This window comes from Eubalaena glacialis, chromosome 12 (genome assembly GCF_028564815.1).
Source record: "Eubalaena glacialis isolate mEubGla1 chromosome 12, mEubGla1.1.hap2.+ XY, whole genome shotgun sequence".
In the NCBI taxonomy this organism is placed as follows: Eukaryota; Metazoa; Chordata; class Mammalia; order Artiodactyla; family Balaenidae; genus Eubalaena; species Eubalaena glacialis.
This window is the reverse complement of record NC_083727.1, coordinates 54,475,800-54,494,104: the sequence shown is the minus strand read 5'-3', so window position 1 is coordinate 54,494,104 and position 18,305 is coordinate 54,475,800. Positions and strand designations below refer to the sequence as shown.

Genomic DNA, 18,305 nt, shown 5'->3' with positions numbered 1-18,305 from the left:
TCTTTAAAAGGCCATCCTCTCCCCTTCTAAGACCTCGTCTCGCCCCCACCAACTCCTGTTCTAGTTTAGGAACACTCGGATCAACACTGCCACAGCTCGGGGCCCTGCTCCACCTTCCCCAGGACTCTACCTCGGCCCTGCATCCCCAGCGCCCGTCGCCCAGCGCTCGGCCAAGGGCAGGGGAAGCGCTCGATACACGTTTTAAAATCGAATGAATGAACTTCAACTCTAAGTATTTTTAATTTGTGAGTTGAAAAAGTTTGCTTTTGTTTTATAATTGGACATCACCTACACGCATACACACTTTTTCCTACCACCATATTTAAGCAAGAGCCTCCGCCAGTCAAAAAGCAGTGACACGTTCTGTCTTCCCACTCCCTTAAGATGCCCATTCCCACCTGGGCGTCTGCCCTTGACCCCGCTGATCTTAGCAAGCGGCCCAGCGGCGGCTGACCACCGACTCCGCCGCCAGCAGGCGGAGGGTGACGGCCACCAGGGCCCCCTCGACTAGGGAGGAGCCCGGCGCCCCCCGCCCGGCCTTGCAAACAAAGGCCGAGGGGGAGGGGAGGGCAGGAGGGGAGGGCAGGGGGCGGCGGGGGTACTCACGGCGGTCTCATCGCGGTACACGTCGGGGTACTGGAAGGACAGCATGGCCGGGGGCGCGGGGGCGGCGCGGGCTCCGGAGCGGTCGCGAGGGGGACGGGCGGGCCGCGGGGCGAGGCGGGGGCGCGGGCCGGGCAGCGGCGGCGGCGGCGGCGGCGGCGGGCAGCTCTCGGCCGGGACTCACGACCGGACCTGCGGCGCGGCGGCGAGGACGTGCGAGAAGCAGGAAGGAACTGTCGGCGAGGCCGGCAGCCCCTCCCCGGCGGGCGGGCCCAGCGGCTGCGGCGGCGACAAGAGGAAGGGGGCGGCGCCGTGCGTGAGCCAGGCCGGGCGCACAGCTCCCTCTGCAGGAGCGCCGGCCGCGCCCGGGCCGCCCGGGCCCAAGGACTACTGTGCCCGGCGCGCGGTGCACCCACGCCGGGACCACCGCCCCGGGCATCCCCGCCACACCCACCATGCCACGGAGCCGGCCACACGCCCCACACGCCGGCCCCGGCCACTGCGCCGGGCACACGTGCCGTCACGCCGGCGGGGCCACCACGCCTCCTGCCCCCTCCCGCCCTCCCCGAAGTCCCCCCGCTGGCCGCTTCGCCATTGCCGCGCTCGCAGGGCCTCCCTCGAGCAGAACGAACCAAAGGGTTTGCGTATTCGATTCCCCCATCTTCCTGTTCCCGGACTGGGTAGGGGAGGCGAGGAGAGACCGGGCCTCTCCCCAGCCTTGAGAGCAAAGGGCTTGAGGTGACCTAATTTACACTGCCTGTGACCCTGGACTTGGGAAGGAAGGAATAATGGGTCATGAGGACCATAAAGGAAACACACCTCTTTTCTCAACACCCCTGGTGGGCGCTGTGTGGTCGGGCAGCTGGATTATTTAGGTGCGATGAGGTGTGAGTAGGACAATGGATGAGCCCTTATTTGAGATTTACCAGTTGAGAGGGGACCAAGGTGGGAGGACTGGAAATCATCTAGGGTCTTTTGTTCATCCTGCCTGTTCCTTTAGCGGCATCTCTTTTCTGCCAGTGTGTTTGTTTATTGAGCATCTTTTATGGGGGGGAGGAGGTGCGGGGAGGTATTAGATGCTTGACCTCAAACCCATGAAATTTTAGTAGTTATATTTATTCATCCTCGGGCTAGTGATAACGTGTTCTGGCCTTGCTTTCCGGACTATCAGGAAGAAGCTTTATAGCCCCAGTTATCAGAGCTATGGTGTGTGCCCAATGTGTTTTGTACTCCTAGCTTCTTAAAAGTCCTGGGAGGAGGGTATGGGTGTGACCAGAAAGTCCTTCACGTCCTGAATTACAGGTGGGCACGGTAGCTATTGTAAACTTGTGTCTTCTGTTTCATTTTTATTACCATCCCAATTCCGTGCCTCACCCACAGTTCAGCGTTTCTGTTAGTGGTGGGATGTTTGATAATTATGTTTTCTATCTGTTTCCAGACCCATCCTCCTTGGGCAACCTGAGAATCCTCAGTTCTGGGAGAGCTCACACTATTGATGCCAACTTTGTGCAAACAAACACAGGGACTTAGCACTCTGCAGCCCAGTCACCACCTCCTGCCTTGCCTGCCTGTCACCTGGCCCAGGGGCTGCCAGGCATTACCTTATGCTTCTGCCACTTGTGGTTGTTTTTTAAGGGCAACCTAGGAACACCTGTCCCAGGAGATTCCCTAACAACAACAACAACAACAATAGTTAATGCTTATTAACTGCTTCTTATATGCCAGGAAATTACCTCATTTTAACTTTATTAGATAAGAACTAATAATATCGCAATTTTGCAATTGAGGAAAATGGGCTGTCTTTAGCCCGGGACTTCACAAATAATGGGAAAAAAAAAAAGATTCAAGATTCCCAGATTGCTCTGATGCCAACACTCATTCTTAATCACTCTGATGGTCTCCCTCTGCACAAATAAGTAGCATTCTGTGGTCTAACGCCCACCTGTTAATAGGTGGAACTTCCCTAGGACTTCATTTTATCAGGACCTGAGGTAGAAATTATAGGAATTGTGGTACCCAAAGGACAAATCACAACTCAAGTAACATCCTCTGTTTCCCTCCAGGCAGTTATCCTGGTGCCCAGCTCCTCTGGTCGCTGAAAGTCAAAGGTTTGTACGTGGCCTAGGCAGTGCAGTGAGCTGCCAGCAATAGATAGTCTGCACCTGCAGTGAGGTAGCAAGGAGGGGAAGACTGGATAGCCCTATCCCCCTCCTGCTGGCCTGGATGATCGTACACTACCTACATTTGCCATGTACTTGATATGTGTTGTCTGCTTTCATCCTCCTAACAAAGACATTTTGCAGATGAGGAAAAGGAATCTCAGTAGCTTTAAAGGAAATTGTCCGATGTCATCACACAGCTAAGACAGAGCCAAGATTCAAATTCAAATCCGTCACTTGACTGCAAAGTCCCTGCTCTACCTTGACCATAGAAAATGAGGAGAAGGGAAGTATTTGGGCCATCTCAGAAATGGAAGTGCTACCTCCAGAATAAACCCCAGAGTGCCGTTTGACGTGCGTCACTGCACACCATTTGCAGGGGAATTACAGAATTAACACTGTGACAACTCATGCTCTAACCTAGAACTCATTACCACAGCACAAGGCCTTTGGGGGATGGGGACTAGCAGAGATATAGAAAGACCTCCAGGGAAGCTGGCAGCCCCTGCTCTAGTGCCTGACCTCAAACTTTGCACCCCACTCAGTTAACCAGAGTCACCCTCCTAAGGAGGCAGGCTAGTGATCATTTACTGCTGCTTGGCTATCTCAACCCCACTCCAAGTTCTTGTCAAAGTATTCCTCCCCACCAACCAGAGTTGATTTCTGGTAAATGCACAAGGATGCTTAGTCAATGGGGTACGTGTAGACTGAAATCCACCTCACCCTCCACTTGCCACTCTGCGTACATGGGCTGCATTCACCTGGAGGAAGGGCTGTCTTTATCGTCTCGTAAAGGTCCGCCAGCAAGGGGCTGCATCTGCCCTGGGGGAAGCCTATTTCTCTGATTCACACCAAGAGTGCCGTCTTGTTAGCTAGCACCCCTGAAAGCCTGATACCTCGTGTGCTTGCCCCGATGAGCCATCCTTTAATTTGACTTCTGGTTTCCAGGTAACTAGCTAATTACCCTGACTGGTGGAGTGCAGTCATTTATGACTGCTTTCCCCCAAAGATTTATATTACGTTTTCCAGTGTGACTCAATGAAAGTTCGTATATATTCCTATATGCAAAGCATCATGCAGCATGAAATAGCACCTGGAATAAGAGTGAGGTTCTCTTCTTGGCCCTGCCGCTGTTTCACTGGCTTTGAATGAGTCCTTACATCATCACTGTTTTTAATCTACAACAGGAGAGAATTGGGTCAGGTGGTTTCAAAGAATTCTAAGATTCTTTAGTTCTAATTAAGAACTCAAATGAAGATGTAGGAGCCTCACAACTAACTCAGGAATTAAGAATGAAGTTGCCCTGGGGGAGTGCTGGCCATACCTTGTGGACAGATGAAGGTAATTGTCTATCTACTGAAAGGGCTTTCTCTGTAGTTTTCTTCTGTTTTCAAACCATCCACAAGCACAGATTTGGCTCAGAGGCCATTGCTGGGCCTGCGGTTCTTAATAAATTCATAGATCTTATCATTTTAGGAACTGTAGCTGTTCCCTTCTAATACTCTTCTCTCAATACAGCCATGTGGTTAAAAGGTTATGTGAGGTGTCTGGAATTACAGCTGTGAAGTCTCCACTCCCTCCTCCCCTTCTCAACTTAATGCCTAACTGAATTTAATACCAGAATGAGAGGAGAGGGCTGAATTAAATCCAGATAAAATTGGGCGGAGAACGTGGATCAAGAATGAATCTGGAGTATTTTTCCACTTCAGCTTATGGAACTTATTTATACCATTTCTAATGAGGTTCCCAAGTTAGGTGTGTTTCCAAATCAGGAGAGAGAAATCTTTTTTCCTATTCTGTTATTAGGAGAAAAATCAGGTGTGGCCCCTACATGTAAAATGAACTTGTTTCATTTAAGCAAAGAAAGGTGTTCATCTGTTCATCTGTTTTAAATTTAGAACTTAATACCTTTCAGCAAATACAACATGCAATACAAAAATGTGTCTGTTCAAAATTCTTGGCTATAAAAGTAGAGATAGGAGATTAGGAAAGAACAGAGAGGAAAAGAAAATGAGATAGACAAAGCAAAATGGAGAGACAGCATCCCAGATATGATATGAAGGTAAAAATAAGCACAAAAAGGTAATATGGAGACACAATAAACACAGGACAACACATGCAGGAAACCAGAGCTGGACAAACAGAGAGAGAGCCTTTCACAGAACAACACCTCATTATATGACATTTAGAATATTAATGTTAAAAATTTTAAGTTCTGTTGGAACTTTTACAACTCTGGGTAGTAATGATGGACCTGTTGGTGATTTTCCTCATTAATCGACACTAAGCTGTGTGTCTAACCTGTGCACTAGAGGCTCTCCGTCCTGTTCAGTACCTCTGAGTCTCTCTGGGCTTACTGAGTAGCAACCAGACTGTTTTTCCATATACTACTGCTTCTCTCATGCAGTCCTTACAGGTATCATCTTGAATTAGCTAATTCTGAAGAATTAAATCTACATTCAAGTTCACTGTGCTGGTCTTCCTTGACATTTATAGTTTAACCGTTTCACTGTATGCCATAGCATAGTATTATGGCCTCTAATATATAATTAGCGCTGGGAAACATTAGTCTTCAGCCCATTACTCTCTGCACCTTTGGAGATTCAGGGTCCTATAAAACCTGAAGAGTTTGGCGCCCAGCTGGTTTAGAGGTTGCCTCATTCCCTAGGGCAATCTAAGTTCTCGAAGCCCTGTCTTGCTGATAGCTCACGTTCCATTAAAAGGTAGCTGACAGATTTCCCAACTGTATACTAGCCTTACCATTTCCCTCCTTATTTGTGGGGGAACGGGGAAAGAAAATCTCTTTGTTGTCTTTATAAAAGTACTACATGGAGACTTCTAGTTTGGGCGATAGTGTACACTAGATAGTTCCTGCTAAAGAAAGGATTGTTAATGCATCTCCAGGCTCCCAGGGACACCTTGCTCACTCCCTCCAAACAGACTGGCCATTAAAAAAATATGAGCAAAAACAGGAGAGTGTGAAGCAATAGAGTCACCAGCATAAAGAATTCCAAGGGGCATCATTTGCACTACATTCTATGTATACGTTACTCTTTGGAATTGTGCAATTTACTTTCCATGTACAGACTCCAGAAAGATTGCCCTCAAAACAAATGACTATCTGAGTTGTCTGTTAAAAGGGGTCATCTTTGAAGGAAAGCATCCTAACGTAGGCCCAGAGGTTTTCTACTCATTAACTCAACCACGATTTAACTCACAATCACAGATCATGCAAGGAAACGATATTGGCTTTAGTCTGTTAGCATTCAGCAACACTTTCACATTCCTTTGAAATCCTTTGCATTGCTAGAGGCTGTGAACCTGAAAACTGCATTTCCTACATGCCCTCGTCAGGTGGTTTCTGGCTAGGTTCTATCAATGGAAGAAAACAGAGATGAGAAGCTGTAGGAGGACAGACACTACTTTTCTCTTTTCTCTTAGGTGCTGGTAATGGCAGGCACCTGCAGGTCACTGCAGGTTGCTGGAGCTGCAGCATAGTTGGATCTGTGGTAGGGAACCTTCAGCGCCTAAGGGGTCAGCAGCAAATTCGTTAATATCAAAGGCACTGTGGACTCCCAGGCTCTTGCAGCATCCGTGGGAGTGCAGGCTGTGGCTTCCTCTGGAGAAGTGGCAGTAACCAGTGACGGTGCGGTTGGTGTAGCACCACGGGGTCTGCATGACACCATTTCACCCTTTGCTCCCCCAACCTTAGGAGAAAGAGTGGCTTGTGACAGTTATTAATCTCCAGGTAACATCACCTTTCCTTTTTCAATCCTCCAGGCCTATCCTACTTGTATAACAAATTACTTGTATTAAATTCCCCATTGGAATTATCTAGCATGATTATTTTTTTTCTATCTAGACATTTTTTAAACCATAAATAAGAGTAAGAACAAGTAACAAGCAACATGTTTAGACTCTCTGAGGGTTTTAGGTATTGGAAAGATCAAATACATAATATAGAATGCCAAGATATGAAATGTTTCAAGAAAAAAATGTCATCCCCTGAATAGTAAGTTGTAAGAAAGTATTAAAATGACCAACTGGATTTGGAAAAAACAAAATATAGCTTTTAGAAATGAAAAATAAGTTGGTGAAATAAAAAAGTCATGGATAGATTAAATATCAAATTAGAAAGTTAATTAGTGAACTGAAAGGTAGCTCTGAGGAAATGACACTAAATGCAATAGAGAGAGACAAAGAGATGGAAAATATGAAAGAAAAGGACAAGTATTAAATAAGATAGAAAGTAGAAAAACCATTTGATCATCTCTGTATGTTAAGAGAACAAAATTCCATACTCATTCATGAATAAAATCTCAAGGAAAAGTAGGAATAGAAGAGAATGGCCTTAACCTGATTTAGGTAACTATAAAAAACAAAAATAAAGACCAAAAAACCTAACCCCTAAAACCACAATCATTTAAAATATGGAAACATTAGAAGTATTCCATGTATAATCTCAAAAGAAGAATAAGCATGCTGCAATACCCACTTCTACTCTACATTGCACTGAAGGATTAGAAAAGAGAAAATAAAACTGTCATTATTTTTATACGGTATAATTGTTTACTTAGAGAACAAAAATTCTGCCAAAAAATTATTCAAAATAAGAGAGTGGCTCACTGTGGCTGGATATATGATCAATGTGCTAAAGTCAACTGTGTTTCTAGGTACATGAACAAACAAATAGAAAAATTAATTTTAAAAAGACCCACTTAGCAACAGAAAGTATAAAGGAGCCGGGAACAAATCTGAAAAAAGATGTGCAAGATCGGACCATAGAGAAACAGAATACCTTCTTAAAAGACATGAAAGAAAACCTAAATAAATGGAGAAATAGCCCATATTCATGGCTTGCTATATTTAATATTGAAAAGATGTCAATTGTCCACAAGTTGATTTGTAGATACAATGCAACCGTAGTTAAAATCTCAATACTTCTACTTATTTTTTTTTTGGTGGAACTTGACAAGCTGATTCTATAATTTATACAGAAGAGTAAAAGTGTAAGAACTGTCAAAACACTTTTGAGGAAGGAAGGGAAGCTTTTCCTATCAAGAATTAATATAAAGCTACAGTAACTGAGATAGGATGCTATATGAACAGGGATAGAAAAATGGAATAGGCTAGAATAGCCACAAACGATCGCACAAATACAGGGAACTTTGATATGTGACCCTGGTGCTATTGTATATTAGTGGAGAATGGAGGAACCACAGATGATCCTTGAACAACATGGGTGTGAACTACACTAGTCCACTTATATGTGAATATTTTTCAATAAATATATTGGAAAATTTTTTGGAGATTTGTGCTAATTTAAAAAAACAGATGAACCAAGTAGCCTAAAAATATCAAAAAAATTAAGAAAAAGTATGTCATGAATGCATAAAATATATGTAGATAGTGGTCTATCCTTACATAGGCATAAGGTAAGTAATATTTAATATAACATTAATAATGTGTTAGCTTTCTTACTGTTTTATAACTTTGCTTTCAAAGAATCACATCACTGTAGAGTATGCCTCTCTCATAGTTGGACAAACTGCATATCAGTCTATTATCACAGGTAAGTGGTTTTAAAAAAAAGGTAACAATGTTTCTAACTCATTCATATGACTGTAATACTGTATGTCATAAAAATTTTATGACTCATTCATTAATGTGTAGCCTGCCGTGAAGCAATCACACTGCTTACACTAGGCTATCACATTGAAGCTTTTTCATTATTAATCATGAATTGTGAACCTGTAAATAAATATGAATTTCTTTTTCATATTATCTCTTCATTTTTGATGCCTAGTGTTTGTAATATGTATAACATCTACAGTATTTTGTGTCATATAAGACAATATTGATGTAGGTACTGACAAACAGATGATTCATCTTGCAAACAAATGATGTAAACTTATGGTATCAATAAATACACTACAGTACTGTAAAGGTATTTTCTCTTCCTTATGATTTTCTTAATAACATTTTCTTTTTCTCTAGCTAACTTTACTGTAAGAATACAGTATATATAATACATATAACATACGAAATATGTGTTAATTGACTGTTTATGTTATTGGTAAGGCTTCCAGTCAACAGTAGGCTACTAGTAAACTTTTTGGGGAGTCAAAAGTTATACATGGATTTTTTTATTGCATGGGGGTCAGTGTCCCTAGCCCCTATGTTGTTCAAGGGTCAACTGTATTTAATAAACAGAGTCAAAATAAATGTTTATCTATGAGGAAAAAATAAAATTGTTTTCCTACCTCATATCATACTGAAATAAACTCCAAAAATAAACCAAACAATAAAAATACCCCAAAATAAACTCCAAAAGGATTAAAGCCTAAATTTCAAAAGCAAAATGTTAAGACTTTTAAACAAAAACACTGAGAAATTTCCTTCTTACCTGGGGCCAGAAAAAATTTCCTTAAATATGGCACACAAAAAGATCACCATAAAGGACATATTGATTGATTTGACTGCATTAAAATAAAGAACTTCTAGACATCAAATGACTCTTTGAAGAGAGCGAAAAGGCGAGACACAAACAGAGAAAAGATATTTGCTACACATAAAAATAACTTCCTCTTGGATTGAAAAATGAACAAACAATAGAAAAATGGATAAAAGATACAAATCAGATACAAATTCTGATACAAATCAGGTTAGGGACAGAATGGTAACACATATGGTCAATAAACACTCAGAGCTGAACAACAGTATTAATAATCAGGGAAATAGAAATCATGATCACAATGAAGTCTCATTTTATACCCATTCAATTATCAAAATATAACAAATGTGACAGTACTAAATATAGAAGAGGATGTAGATTCTTAAACAATGCTGGTGGTATGAACGTACAATAAAAACCTCATACTACCCTAAAATATAAAGCAAATATTAACAGAACAATAAACAGGAACAAATTCACAATCAAAACAGGAGTTTTAAAATATTTCTCAGTAATTAAAGAGCAAGCAGAGTCAGTAAAAATACAGAAGAATTGAACACAATGATTGACAAATCCGATGTACTGTTTTTTTTTCTTTTCCCCAGAATGTAAATTTTATACCTAGTGAAAATTAATCAGCAATGCTGAATTTTCTCTCCTTTGAGAGCCTATTAGCCCTGGGGGATTACCTACCCAACCAGCCAGTCAGCACCAGTCCTGGGATGCCCCAGGTTGAGCAGCCAGCTGTGTGGGGACCCAGCCCCACCCACCAGTGGGCCAGCACCAGCACTGGACTCCCTCCCGCCCCATCCCCAAGCAATGCCCAAGGACTCAGCCCTGCCCACCAGCATGCTAGCAGACTTTGCATGAGGCAGAGCCTGGCAGCCAAGTGGCCAGGGGCCAGTCCCACCTTCCAGAACACCCACAGTAGTCAGCCCCAGCACAACAGAAGAGCCCATGCAGCCCATGTAGAGGAAACCCCTATAGCATGTAGCTCTGGTGGCCAGAGCAGAGTGTGCTGCTGGGCCCCATAGGACATCTCCTATGTAAGGCCACTTCTCCAAGATCAGGAAACATAACCAACCTACCTAATACACAGAAATAAAAAATCAGAGAGTTAGGCAAAATGAGGAGACAGAGGAATATAGTCCAAATTAAGGAACAAGATAAAACCAGATGAAGAACTAAGTGAAGTGGAGATAAGAAATTTACTCAATAAAGAGTTCAAGGTAGTGATCATAAAGCTACTCAATGAACTTGGGAGAAGAATGGATGAATACAACGAGAAGTTTAACAAAGAGTCAGAAAATACAAAAAAGAACCAAAAAGAGCTGAAGAATATGATACCTGAAATTAAAAATATACCAGAAGGAATCAACAGTAGACTATATGATATAGAGGAAAAGATAGGTGAACAGATTTCAAACTATACTACAAAGCTACAGTAATCAAAATAGTATAGTAGGGGGAGGGGCAAGATGGCGGAAGAGTAAGACGCGGAGATCACCTTCCTCCCCACAGATACGTGAGAAATACATCTACACGTGGAACTGCTCCTACAGAACACCCACTGAACGCTGGCAGAAGACGTCAGACCTCCCAAAAGGCAAGAAAATCCCCACGTACTTGGCCGTGTGGATGAAAGGCTCTTGGTGCTCCAGCCAGGCATCAGGGCTGTGCCTCTGAGGTGGGAGAGCCAACTTCAGGACACTGGTCCACAAGAGACCTCCCAGCTCCACGTAATACCAAACGGCGAAAATTTCTCAGAGATCTCCATCTCAACATCAAGACCCAGCTTCACTCAACGACCAGCAAGCTACAGTGCTGGACACCCTATGCCAAACAACTAGCAAGACAGGAACACAGCCCCATCCATTAACAGAGAGGCTGCCTAAAATCATAATAAGGCCACAGACACCCCAAAACACACCACCAAACGTGGACGAGCCCACCAGAAAGACAAGATCCAGCCTCATCCACCAGAACACAGGCACTAGTTCCCTCCACCAGGAAACCTACACAACCCACTGAACCAACCTTAGCCACTGGGGACAGATACCAAAATCAACGGGAACTACGAACCTGCAGCCTGTGAAAAGGAGAACCCAAACACAGTAAGATAAGCAAAATGAGAAGACAGAAAAACACACAGCAGATGAAGGAGCAGGGTCAAAACACACCAGACCTAACAAATGAAGAGGAAATAGGTAGTCTAGCTGAAAAAGAATTCAGAATAATGATAGTAAGGATGATCCAAAATCTTGGAAATAGAATAGACAAAATGCAAGAAACATTTAACAAGGACGTAGAAGAACTAAAGAGGAACCAAGCAACGATGAAAAGCACAATAAATGAAATTAAAAATACTCTAGATGGGATCAATAGCAGAATAACTGAGGCAGAAGAACGGATAAGTGACCTGGAAGATAAAATGGTGGAAATAACTACTGCAGAGCAGAATAAAGAAAAAAGAATGAAAAGAACTGAGGACAGTCTCAGAGACCTCTGGGACAACATTAAACGCACCAACATTCAAATTATAGGGGTCCCAGAAGAAGAAGACAAAAAGAAAGGGACTGAGAAAATATTTGAAGAGATTATAGTTGAAAACTTCCCTAATATGGGAAAGGAAATAGTTAATCAAGTCCTGGAAGCACAGAGAGTCCCATACAGGATAAATCCAAGGAGAAACACACTAAGACACATATTAATCAAACTATCAAAAATTAAATATAAAGAAAACATATTAAAAGCAGCAAGGAAAAAACAACAAATAACACACAAGGGCATCCCCATAAGGTTAACAGCTGATCTTTCAGCAGAAACTCTGCAAGCCAGAAGGGAGTGGCAGGATATACTTAAAGTGATGAAGGAGAAAAACCTACAACCAAGATTACTCTACCCAGCAAGGATCTCATTCAGATTTGATGGAGAAATTAAAACCTTTACAGACAAGCAAAAGCTAAGAGAATTCAGCACCACCAAACCAGCTTTACAACAAATGCTAAAGGAACTTCTCTAGGCAAGAAACACAAGAGAAGGAAAACACCTACAATAACAAACCCAAAACATTTAAGAAAATGGGAATAGGAACATACATATCGATAATTACCTTAAATGTAAATGGATTAAATGCTCCCACCAAAAGACACAGACTGGCTGAATGGATACAAAAACAAGACCCATATATATGCTGTCTACAAGAGACCCACTTCAGACCTAGAGACACATACAGACTGAAAGTGAGGGGATGGAAAAAGATATTCCATGCAAATGGAAATCAAAATAAAGCTGGAGTAGCAATTCTCATATCAGACAAAATAGACTTTAAAATAAAGACTATTACAAGAGACAAAGAAGGACACTATATAATGATCAAGGGATCGATCCAAGAGGAAGGTATAACAATTGTAAATATTTATGCCCCCAACATAGGAGCACCTCAATACATAAGGCAAATACTAACAACCATAAAAGGGGAAATCGACAGTAACACAATCATAGTAGGGGACTTTAACACCCCACTTTCACCAATGGACAGATCATCCAAAATGAAAATAAATAAGGAAACACAAGCTTTAAATGATACATTAAACAAGATGGACTTAATTGATATTTATAGGACATTCCACCCAAAAACAACAGAATACACATTTTTCTCAAGTGCTCATGGAACATTCTCCAGGATAGATCATATCTTGGGTCACAAATCAAGCCTTGGTAAATTTTAAAAAACTGAAATCGTATCAAGTATCTTTTCCGACCACAACGCTATGAGACTAGATATCAATTACAGGAAAAGATCTGTAAAAAATACAAACACATGGAGGCTACACAATACACTACTTAATAACGAAGTGATCACTGAAGAAATCAAAGGGGAAATCAAAAAATACCTAGAAACAAATGACAATGGAGACACGACGATCCAAAACCTATGGGATGCAGCAAAAGCAGTTCTAAGAGGGAAGTTTATAGCAATACAAGCCTACATCAAGAAACAGGAAACATCTCGAATAAACAACCTAACCTTGCACCTAAAGCAATTAGAGAAAGAAGAACAAAAAAACCCCAAAGCTAGCAGAAGGAAAGAAATCATAAAGATCAGATCAGAAATAAATGAAAAAGAAATGAAGGAAACAATAGCAAAAATCAATGAAACTAAAAGCTGGTTCTTTGAGAAGATAAACAAAATTGATAAACCATTAGCCAGACTCATCAAGAGAAAAAGGGAGAAGACTCAAATTAATAGAATTAGAAATGAAAAAGGAGAAGTAACCACTGACACTGCAGAAATACAAACGATCATGAGAGATTACTACAAGCAACTCTATGCCAATAAAATGGACAACCTGGAAGAAATGGACAGATTCTTAGAAATGCACAACCTGCCGAGACTGAACCAGGAAGAAATAGAAAATATGAACAGACCAATCACAAGCACTGAAATTGAAACTGTGATTAAAAATCTTCCAACACACAAAAGCCCAGGACCAGATGGCTTCACAGGCGAATTCTATCAAACATTTAGAGAAGAGCTAACACCTATTCTTCTCAAACTCTTCCAAAATATTGCAGAGGGAGGAACACTCCCCAACTCATTCTACGAGGCCACCATCACCCTGATACCAAAACCAGACAAAGATGTCACAAAGAAAGAAAACTACAGGCCAATATCACTGATGAACATAGATGCAAAAATCCTCAACAAAATACTAGCAAACAGAATCCAACAGCACATTAAAAGGATTATACACCATGATCAAGTGGGGTTTATTCCAGGAATGCAAGGATTCTTCAATATACGCAAATCAATCAACGTGATACATCATATTAACAAATTGAAGGAGAAAAACCATATGATCATCTCAATAGATGCAGAGAAAGCTTTCGACAAAATTCAACACCCATTTATGATAAAAGTCCTGCAGAAAGTAGGCATAGAGGGAACTTTCCTCAACATAATAAAGGCCGTATATGACAAACCCACAGCCAACATCGTCCTCAATGGTGAAAAACTGAAACCATTTCCACTAAGATCAGGAATAAGACAAGGTTGCCCACTCTCACCACTATTATTCAACATAGTTTTGGAAGTTTTAGCCACAGCAATCAGAGAAGAAAAAGAAATAAAAGGAATCCAAATCGGAAAAGAAGAAGTAAAGCTGTCACTGTTTGCAGATGACATGACACTATATATAGAGAATCCAAAAGATGCTACCAGAAAACTACTAGAGCTAATCAATGAATTTGGTAAAGTAGCAGGATACAAAATTAATGCACAGAAATCTCTTGCATTCCTGTATACTAATGATGAAAAATCTGAAAGTGAAATTAAGAAAACACTCCCGTTTACCATTGCAACAAAAAGAATAAAATATCTAGGAATAAACCTACCTAAGGAGACAAAAGACCTGTATGCAGAAAATTATAGGACACTGATGAAAGAAATTAAAGATGATACAAATAGATGGAGAGATATACCATGTTCTTGGATTGGAAGAATCAACATTGTGAAAATGACTCTGCTACCCACAGCAATCTACAGATTCAATGCAATCCCTATCAAACTACCACTGGCATTTTTCACAGAACTAGAACAAAAAATTTCACAATTTGTATGGAAACACAAAAGACCCCGAATAGCCAAAGCAATCTTGAGAACGAAAAATGGAGCTGGAGGAATCAGGCTCCCTGACTTCAGACTATATTACAAAGCTACAGTAATCAAGACAGTTTGGTACTGGCACAAAAACAGAAATATAGATCAATGGAACAGGATAGAAAGCCCAGAGATAAGCCCACGCACATATGGTCACCTTATCTTTGATAAAGGAGGCAAGCATATACAGTGGAGAAAAGACAGCCTCTTCAATAAGTGGTGCTGGGAAAATTGGACAGGTACATGTAAAAGTATGAAATTAGAACACTCCCTGACACCATACACAAAAATAAACTCAAAATGGATTAAAGACCTAAGTGTAAGGCCAGACACTATCAAACTCTTAGAGGAAAACATAGGCAGAACACTCTATGACATAAATCACAGCAAGATCCTTTTTGACCCAGGTCCTAGAGAAATGGAAATAAAAACACAAATAAACAAATGGGACCTAATGAAACTTAAAAGCTTTTGCACAGCAAAGGAAACCATAAACAAGACCAAAAGACAACCCTCAGAATGGAAGAAAATATTTGCAAATGAAGCAACTGACAAAGGATTAATCTCCAAGATTTACAAGCAGCTCATGCAGCTCAATAACAAAAAAACAAACAACCCAATCCAAAAATGGGCAGAAGACCTAAATAGACATTTCTCCAAAGAAGATATACAGATTGCCAACAGACACATGAAAGAATGCTCAACATCATTAATCATTAGAGAAATGCAAATCAAAACTACAATGAGGTATCATCTCACACCAGTCAGAATGGCCATCATCAAAAAATCTAGAAACAATAAATGCTGGAGAGGGTGTGGAGAAAAGGGAACACTCTTGCACTGTTGGTGGGAATGTAAATTGATACAGCCACTATGGAGAACAGTATGGAGGTTCCTTAAAAAACTAAAAATAGAACTACCATACGGCCCAGCAATCCCACTACTGGGCATATACCCTGAGAAAACCATAATTCAGAAAGAGTCATGTACCAAAATATTCATTGCAGCTCTGTTTACAATAGCCAGGACATGGAAGCAACCTAGATGTCCATCATCGGATGGATGGATAAAGAAGATGTGGCACATATATACAATGGAATATTACTCAGCCATAAAAAGAAATGAAATGGAGGTGTTTGTAATGAGGTGGATGGAGTTAGAGTCTGTCATACAGAGTGAAGTAAGTCAGAAAGAGAAAAAGAAATACAGTATGCTAACACATGTATATGGAATCTAAGGAAAAAAAAAAAGGTCATGAAGAACCTAGTGGCAAGATGGGAATAAAGACACAGACCTACTAGAGAATGGACTTGAGGATATGGGGAGGGGGAGGGGTGAGATATGACAGGGTGAGAGAGTGTCATGGACATATATACACTACCAAATGTAAAATAGATAGCTAGTGGGAAGCAGCCGCATAGCACAGGGAGATCAGCTCGGTGCTTTGTGACCACCTAGAAGGGTGGGATAGGGAGGGTGGGAGGGAGGGAGATGCAAGAGGGAAGAGATATGGGAACATATGTATATGTATAACTGATTCACTTTGTTATAAAGCAGAAGCTAACACACCATTGTAAAGCAATTATACTTCAATAAAGATGTTAAAAAAAAAAAAAAATAGTATAGTACTGGCCCCAAAACAGACACATAGATTAATGGAAGAGAACTGGGCTATTTGCTAATGCCATACACAAAAATGAACTCAAAATGGATTAAAGACTCAAATGTAAAACCAGAAACCATAAAACTCCTAGAAGAAAACATAGGCAGATGTTCTTTGACATTGGTTTTAGCAATATTTTTTTGGATATGTCTCCTCAGGCAAGGGAAATAAAAGCAAAAATGAACAGATGGGACTACATCAAACTACAAAGCTTTTGCACAGTGAAGGAAACAACTAACAAAATGAAGAGGCAGCCTACTGAATAGAAGATATTTGCAAGCAATATGGGGTTAATATCCAAAATATACAAAGAATTCATATAACTCAACATCAAAATAACATCAAAACAAATAACATAAACAAAAACAACATCAAAACATCAAAACAAAATAACATCAAAAACAGCAGCAACCCAATTAAAAAGATAGGCAGAGGATCTGAATAGACATTTCTCCAAAGAAGATATACAACTGTCAACAGACACATGAAAAGATGCTCAACATTATTAATCATCAGGGAAATGCAAATCAAAACCACAGTCAGATACCACCTCACACCTGTAAGAATGACTATTATCACAAAGGCAACAAATAACAAGTGTCCGCGAGGCTGTGGAGAAGGGGAACCCTCGTACACTGTTGTTGGGAATGTAAGTTGGTGCAGCCACCACAGAAAAAAGTATGGAGGTTCCTAAAAAAATTAAAAATATCAGTACCATACAATCCAGCAATTTCACTTCTGGGTATTTTTCCAAAGAAAACAAAAACACTAATTTGAAAAGATATATGCTCCCCCATGTTCACTGCAGCATTATTTATAATAGCCATGAGATGGAAGCAACTTAAGTATCCATTGATAGATGAATGGATACATAAAGTGGTACATACATATACAATGTAATATTCTTCACTCATAAAAAAGAATAAAATCTTGCCATTTGCGACAACATGGATGAACCTAGAGGGTATTATGCTAAGTGAAATAAATAAGACAAATACCATATGATTTCACTTACATGTGGAATCTAAAAAACAAAACCAATGAACAAGCATAACAAAAGAGAAACAGAGTCATAGATACAGAGAACAAACAGGTCGTTGCCAGAGGACAGGGGAATTTGGTGATAGTGAAATGGATGAGGGAGATTAAGAGGTACAAACTTCCAGTTACAAAATAAATAAGTCATGGAGATGAGATATATGGTGTGGGGAATATAGCTAATAATATTGTAATAACTTTGTATGATGACAGTTGGTAACTAGATTTATCATGGTGATCTTTTTGCAATGCATAAAAATGTAGAATCACTATTGTGCACCTGGAACTAATAGAATTTTTTTGGTCAATTATACTTCAATTAAAAAAAAATAATTAAAATTAAAACCACTAAACTGTACACCCCCCAAAAAATTCAAAAAATTCAGTTAATAAAATTTGCCACATTAGAATAACAAATAAGAAAAGTCATGTGATTATTTTAAGTTTATAGAAACATATTTATTGAAATTCAACATCCATTCATGAGTTATAAATAAAGATAGTATGACTACATATGTATATAATTTTTTAAAAATCTATGCATAAATTATTAGAATTAATAGAATTTAGGGAACTGCTGGTTACAAAATGGATATATAAAAAACAATTGTAGGGCTTCCCTGGTGGCGCAGTGGTTGAGAATCTGCCTGCCAATGCAGGGAACGCGGGTTCGAGCCCTGGTCTGGGAAGATCCCACATGCCACGGAGCAACTCGGCCCGTGAGCC

General features: G+C 40.7%; 1 protein-coding gene across 1 annotated transcript in view; it reads right to left on the bottom strand.

Annotated features, from left to right (window-relative positions):
- Positions 1–734, bottom strand: part of PREP (prolyl endopeptidase) — a 136,921-nt gene extending 136,187 nt beyond the window's left edge. The window contains exon 1 of the mRNA XM_061206834.1: positions 607–734. Within this exon, the coding sequence (XP_061062817.1) occupies positions 607–651 (45 nt within the window). The 5' untranslated portion in view covers positions 652–734. The remainder of the gene's footprint in view (positions 1–606) is intronic.
- Positions 735–18,305: the final 17,571 nt, after the last annotated feature.